Genomic DNA, 7847 nt, shown 5'->3' with positions numbered 1-7847 from the left:
CGACGTGCGCGCGCATTTACAACAATGGCGAACTGTCAAACGTTTTATTTACAATAGACAAGAAAACGTATGATGTAGAATTACGTGTTAGTTTTCGCTCCTCAGCGCAGTTAATTTCCCCTAAATGTTCTTTTTGGTGAAATCGTAAGTAACCACTTTTCGTATTAACATTATTTACCTCCTCTTATTTTTTTTTAGAATATGTTAATTGTTATCTGACACACCAGGTCCATCATTTATGATAATGTTACTATAGTAATTGAATAAAAGATACCATGGAGGCGGAACCAGTGCTTACTAGATTACAGAGGCTGGTGTTAGGTTCCTTCATTTTAATCCTTGTTGATATCATATGGGTATCTTCTTCCGAACTTACAAAGGTATTCAATGAAATATTTGCTGTTGTTTGTGCATAGTTTAATTATTTTTCTAGTATATTTATCATAATGAAACATTTGAGAAGCCGTTTTTTTGCACATACATCAAAACCTCTATGTTTACATTGTACTTAATAGGACTTTGTTTTTGGAAACCTTGGCAAGAGCATTGTTATCGACCAAGTCATTACATGGTATTATCATTAAATAAACATTTAAGTATATTATTATTTAGTAATTATAACTGTTATTTTTAGTTCTTAGATGTAGAAGAAGATGATAATTTTTATTCAGAAGCTAATACATCCCTTGTAAGTCTTTAAAAAGATATTGCAGTAAAACTTTGATATAACGGACGAAATATTTTTAAGTCATATTATTAATATTATCTATTCAATACATTAGTATATTTAACCCTTTTAATGGGGGGCGAAAAAGAGGTGCCTATGTTAGAATTTCATGATTTTGACAATGACACTAATTTTTCTATATTCATTGAAAATATAATTTTCCATCGCAAATAGCAAAGATATAAAAGATAATAAAGAGAGTAAAAGTTGAGTTCTCTTTTACAAAACATATTTACACATACAAAAAGTCATCTTTTCATTATAACTTTATATAGACCATTTATTACAAAGTATATGCTTTGCATTTCCGATATGCAAGTGTAGCTAAATTGATGCAAAAGATTTTAAGGGGTGATTTTTCAGCGAAAATTAAGGGGGTCTTTCATATAACTTTTTGGTCAAAACCATTTCTCCTCCAAGTTACAGCCCTCTAAAATTAGAGGAAAAAAATTGTTTTTATTTAATAAATCCATTATGTAGGAATTTGGAAGGGTGAAATTTGCTATTACTAATAAGGTGACATTTTTTAACGATTTTTTAAACCCTATAATTTAATTACAAGAGGGTGAAAAAATTCACCCCTTTAATACTTTGCACCAGAACTTTTTAATGCGTCCAGATTTTTTTATTTAGAAACTTGATTTAAATAGAGGGATTCAATATGCAAATTTTTGTCTCTTAACATTTTCTCCTAAAATTCTTAGTTTGTCCATAAAAAAATAAAATAGTACTCAGGCCTATTTGACACAAATTCACAGTATTGTTATTATTTATGTAAAAATATCGAGTAGGTTGATGTCATAATGACAAATTTTTAAATATTAAGAACAATTTCTCCCAAAATTGTTAATTTAATCAAAAAAAAATAAGTAATAATAATACACAGACACCAATAATAGATGTCATAATGACAAATTTTGAAATATTAAGAACAGTTTCTCCCAAAATTGTTAATTTAATCAAAAAAAAATAAATAATAATACACAGACACTAACAATAGATGTCATAATGACAAATTTTGAAATATTAAGAACAGTTTCTCCCAAAATTGTTAATTTGTCCATAAAAAAATAAAATAGTACTCAGACCTATTTGACACAAATTCACAGTATTGTTATTATTTATGTAAAAATATCAAGTAGGTTGATGTCATAATGACAAATTTTTAAATATTAAGAACAATTTCTCCCAAAATTGTTAATTTAATCAAAAAAAGATAAGTAATAATAATACACAGACACTAACAATAGATGTCATAATGACAAATTTTGAAATATTAAGAACAGTTTCTCCCAAAATTGTTAATTTAATCAAAAAAAAATAAATAATAATACATAGACACTAACAATAGATGTCATAATGACAAATTTTGAAATATTAAGAACAGTTTCTCCCAAAATTGTTAATTTGTCCATAAAAAAATAAAATAGTACTCAGACCTGTTTGACACAAATTCACAGTATTGTTATTATTTATGTAAAAATATCAAGTAGGTTGATGTCATAATGACAAATTTTTAAATATTAAGAACAATTTCTCCCAAAATTGTTAATTTAATCAAAAAAAGATAAGTAATAATAATACACAGACACTAACAATAGATGTCATAATGACAAATTTTGAAATATTAACAACAGTTTCTCCCAAAATTGTTAATTTAATCAAAAAAAAAAAATAATACATAGACACTAACAATAGATGTCATAATGACAAATTTTGAAATATTAAGAACAGTTTCTCCCAAAATTGTTAATTTAATCAAAAAAATAATAATAATGCACAGACAATAACAATTAACAAAAGTACAAAAACAAATAATAACAACTTTAACAAAATAGTAATAATCATAATAAATGTTGAAAATGTCGCCCCTCAGCAGCGACGCACGATTCTACCCTTCGCCTCATTGAATTTCGTATTCTTTCAAACATTCCTGGTGTATTCCTAATAGTTTCACATAATGCGATGATACGATTCCGTAAATCAATGGTTATGTTCAACAGGTGTCAACAGTTGAATTAAATCAATCAGTATAAGCTTTATTATTATTGTATAAGCTTTAATACAGCGGAACGAAATCGGCTGAACAAGCAATTGAGAATTAGCGGTTCTGCATAACCTAAAGCTATGGCCAACAATAATATTTTTGAAAATTTTGTGCTTTTACAAGAGATAGTAGATGATGCGTTTCTGCATTAACAATAGTCATTTTTATACAGTTTTGTCAGTTTTCAAAATTAAAAGGGAGAAACAAAAAATGTTAATCCTAACTTACAAGCGCAGATTACTTATGCTGAAATATTTACTAAACTGCTGCGTAACAGCTAACAGCGCTTATTGCTCATAGTGCCCATTGACAGTTTCAACAGGAGTTGAATAAACCAGGGTTTTAAGAAAACCCCAAAGAAATCTAATGGATTTAATTCCGAAGATTTGGCTGGCCAATTCTGAAGATCTGCGCGGCTTATCTTGTATAAACTTCGTCTAAGTAGCTACGAGCGTTAATACTAAAATGCGCTGGCGCTCCATCATGCAAGTACCATAATTCTCGCCTGATTTCTATCGAAACGTCATCAAGAAGTCTCCATTTAATCTCATTGGAAGAAAATATGGTCCAATTAAATAATTGTTAATGACACCAAGCCACACATTTAATGAAAATTGGATTCAACAATTTTATGTGGATTTTCTTCAGCCCATATGTGATTACTATGAAAATTTCTGATGGATTCTTTTGAAAAATTCAGTAAGAACACTTGAACGCTTTGCAGATGATAAGGATACAAAAGTTGTTCTTTTAAAATCCTAAACACGCTAGAATGGCTTACGTTTAATTGTTGAGCAATTTTTCTTGTACTGGTTCCGGGAGAGTTCTCAATTCAATTAAAAACTTCTTCCTCTAGTGCTACATTACGTACTTCTCGTGAACAATTCTTCTTGAACAATGTCAACATAGGTCCAATTTTCAATCGTTTTTGATATATGGGATAACTTAAATTACTGTCTTACTTCTACAGTAATTAGCAGAAAGTGTAAAGTTTTAATGATTTTAATGACCAAACAATGCCATAAACAAACAAAAGCATAGCGATCATTAATTGATTAAAGCTGCTGAAGATGGCGACCCTAGACTGCCATGCATAACTCTGCTCTTTGACTAAGTTCTCCTATCCAGTTGACATTTTCCATGTTTCCACGAACTTCCTGAAATGCTTGATGGATTATACCTACCAGTTCTTCTTTGGTAGCCGGCTCCATAACATAGCCCTAAAAGAAAAAGTCAAGAGTGGTCAGGTCCGGCGAGCGCGGGGGCCATGTGACAGCTCCATTCTGCCCTCTCCACCCGTTTGGAAACGCAGTGTTCAAAAAGTCGGTTACGACCCTTCCATAGTGTGCAGGACACCCGTCATGGACAAACCATATCCTATTACGCACGTTCAAAGGAATATCTGCAAGAAGTATGGATTCTTCTAGACCTGTAAATTTGATTGGTCAATGTTCCATCAAAGGTTTTCGGTCCCAGGACAACATTTTCGATGATTCCTCCCCACACATTAACCGAAAATCGGTGCTGGAATCTACTTTCCAGAAATCTGGAATCTCCAGATGTGCCCGTTATGTGAACTGTTAATATATGTAATTAATTTATTTAGCATTCGTGGCTAATGCACACACTATACATCCTTTATTGCAAATTTTGCGTGATTTTCGTTTTGACCCACCATCTTTCTGCTGCACACCACGTGAACTCTTTCCAGTCTTTCTGGAAGTTTTTGTACGTCTATGCAGGGAACATTTGTGGATGTTTCTGCCAATGGTCTGTCGGGTGCTATGTTCTTTACTGCCATCCATTTTCTGGTTATCGACTGAATAATATCGGTTATATATTCGAGTCATGTTTTGGTTCTGGCCAATTCATCACCATTCGGGAGAAAATGGCGAAAACTACTTTTTTTTTAACCCTTGATATAAATATAAAGCCAGCTGAACTGAATGCAACGGTGTGAATAGGTGTCCGAATTTATGTGCATTAAAATTATTCATTCAAATAGTTAATTAGTCCGTTACATCGAAGTTTTACTCTAATTTATAAAAGTTATACGCAATTTTTTTTTAGAGTACACCTACGTACATTCCATTAAAAACTCCTGATGGCTCAGAGCTTGTATCTAGCTCAGACAGTGATGCTACATCCGTAAGATCGGTTAGATTTAGTAAATTAGCTGAGGTGAGGCAAATGTCTGATGAAGTTGCTACAGAAGCTTTACTTGCGAGGTTATCTTATCAAGCAAGTGTGCGAGCTAGTGATCTTGCTAGGAGAGCAGCTTCAAGGTTACCTCTTGAAAAAATAGCAAAATTAGCTTTTGGATTTTGTCTTCTAGTAAATATAACAAAAAATATTTGTTGATTTTAAGTAATGCGTATTTTTTTATAGTGGTTTTGTGCTAATTATACTTATCAATTAGCGTTAGCTGACACAGAAGCAGGTGTCGTAAATGTTCTGTCTTCCACTTCTAGTCTTTTTACATTAGCTTTAGCGGCAATGTTTCCATCAACATCCAATGATAAGTTTACCCTCTCAAAATTAGTATGTGTATGTTTAAGTATATCTGGAACGGTAAAAACTTTTCTCATCAATTTATTTATTTTTAATCAACAATTTTTTTTTGCTTAGGTTTTGGTAAGTTATACAGATATAATGATGCAACACAGGGTACCACATGGAGTTTCTTTATCGATACTAAGCGCGTTTTTTTATGCCGCGTACATTGTTTTTCTTCGAATGCATGTCGATCATGAAGATAAAATGGATATACCATTATTTTTTGGTAAATTCCAACAACCTTAAAAAAAATAAGTTAAAATAAATTTTTTTGTAGGATTTGTAGGATTATTTAATATTTTTCTTTTATGGCCGATATTTTTCATATTACATTATTCCGAATACGAAACGTTCGAATGGCCAACAAAACACCAATTAATTTTCTTATTAATGAACGGTTTATTTGGCACCGTTGTTTCAGAAGTACTTTGGTTATGGTAAATTAAAATTGTTAATTTTATTAGAATTAATTTAAAATAACTTAAAATTTTAGGGGTTGTTTCTTAACATCTTCGTTAATAGCAACTATAGCGATAAGTTTAACCATACCCATGACGATGTTCGCTGATGTGATCGTCAAAAAAATTTCTTACCAGTATTTATTTTACGTGGGAACCGTCCCTATTGCTTTAGCATTCGTCTTCGTGTCGATTTTGTCGCACTATGAGAATTGGGATCCTGTTTATAATACGTTAAGGTTGGTGTATACTACAATTTGTCGGAGACGCAACAGGTAATAATTAACTAAGCATCGTTTTGATTAAAAAATTGTGTCTTTTTTTGAAGATATAGACTTCGATTTCCTGAGTTTTCAGCAGAACAAACGGAAGCGCTCATTGGAATTAATAGTAACGAGCATGAAGCATAAGCTGTAATGAGATAAGTAGACTGGAGTATTTAAAAATGAAATTAACATTCCTTATTGATTATTTTATTATTTTAAAACATTGACTGACAAAGTCCTGTAAGTACGGAATCTCAAAAAAAAGTGTTTAAAATTAAAAATCAAAGAAATATTAAATCTTGTACCTTTATGTTAATAGCAGAAATATGTTTACCAAAAATAATTAAGTTTGATACCAAGAAGTTCTATAACAGAAATTTATTTTTGATCTCAATTTAGAAATGTAACTTTTTCAATTTTAATTTTATATGAATTATATTTAATGCGACAAATTATGTGATAAATATAATTACATATTTAAAAAAAAACACTTAAAATTGAAAAATATATTGTTATTTAATATCCTATTAATGCTTTTGTTCTATTATGTGCAATATTAATTAAGTGTTCCACATTTCCGCCAGAAATAAGAAAATGCTTATGATATACCCTAATCTATGTACTCAACTAAAAATTTGTTTGCCAGAAATTTTAAGAAAAAAGTATTAATACAAACAGTGTCTTACTCTTTTTGATACAATAAATATCTATTAATTTGAAACAACTTTCTTATATATACTTTTTATTCAACATTCTTTAATCTATAATTTGGATAAATGAATTGAAGTAAATATATTATTAAATAGGACTAATATAAAAATGTAAAACAGTATTGACCTTTAACCAATACCTTGTTAATATACATAGTAAAAATCTTGGTGAAAACTCAATCATTAAATTTTCCATTGATTCTAAACAAAAAAAAATGCACTGCCTTCATCTTGAGGTTGTTGCCAAGATTCTTTCTTTGTTCGTCGACAAGCGTATGAATATTTAGCTCATTATTTCAAATTTACAAGTTAGCAGTGCTTCTTTAAATTTTTTTTGTATTTGTTAATTTTGTGTAACTTGTAAATTTGGAATTTTAACAAGTGTACATTCCACGTGTTTAGGAAAATAGTTTATATTTTTAATATATTGTAGCGAAACACTGGCTCTCCTAAATGTATTTTCTTAATTATGTATTGTAGATAAATTCAACAAAAAAAATGATAATAAAGTGATATAATACTATAACTGACAATTTTTTTTTTTTAATTAGGATTTTCTGGATAAAAATCAACAATTATTAAATACTCTGATTATAAATCCTAAAACATATTTCAGTTACTACAAATTAAGTTCCTAAACTTATTTGGCCTTTCCAGAAAAAATATTACTCAGCGCCCAAAAATTCTGTATTAATTGTGACGCATTATATTTGCTTGCTTACATTGTTTTTTGTACAGTCAAAGTAGGCGCGGAAATAACGCTGTTGACAGCTTTAAATGTTAAACAATTGACAGTTCAAACAAATATGGCGCAATTAAGAATCTAAATATTAATGATGTGTATAGGTACTGTGAAAGAAAACACAGTCAAGGTGAAGTTTGTACACTGTTCCATAATATTTACCCGGATATACAAACTACACAACAAAAATTGTCATTTTTTTGACATTTAAAGTTGTCAACGGCGTTATTTCGGCACCTACTTTGATTGTAATTTGCTGATTTAGTATTTTCAGAAAACGCGTTTCTTCTCGATTCTTTTCATATACAATCATATGATTTGATATATGTTCATCGCTTAGA

At 30.1% G+C, this 7847-nt stretch overlaps 1 protein-coding gene across 2 annotated transcripts; it reads left to right on the top strand.

Annotated features, from left to right (window-relative positions):
* Positions 1-20: 20 nt before the first annotated feature.
* Positions 21-7290, top strand: LOC111419403 (solute carrier family 35 member F5). 2 transcript variants are annotated; one of them, XM_023052198.2, is made up of 10 exons: positions 21-144; positions 199-380; positions 434-571; positions 635-688; positions 4845-5108; positions 5163-5345; positions 5403-5556; positions 5608-5767; positions 5824-6063; positions 6123-7290. In XM_023052198.2, exons 2-10 carry the CDS (start codon positions 276-278, stop codon positions 6196-6198), a joined length of 1374 nt encoding a protein of 457 aa, XP_022907966.1. In that variant the 5' UTR covers positions 21-144; positions 199-275; the 3' UTR covers positions 6199-7290. The 2 variants fall into 2 exon arrangements, with proteins under 2 accessions (XP_022907966.1, XP_022907965.1); XM_023052197.2 differs by having other exon boundaries at positions 6117-7290.
* Positions 7291-7847: the final 557 nt, after the last annotated feature.

The sequence above is a fragment of the Onthophagus taurus genome, chromosome 7, assembly GCF_036711975.1.
Source record: "Onthophagus taurus isolate NC chromosome 7, IU_Otau_3.0, whole genome shotgun sequence".
Classification (NCBI taxonomy): domain Eukaryota; kingdom Metazoa; phylum Arthropoda; class Insecta; order Coleoptera; family Scarabaeidae; genus Onthophagus; species Onthophagus taurus.
This window is presented reverse-complemented; position numbering and strand designations above follow the sequence as displayed.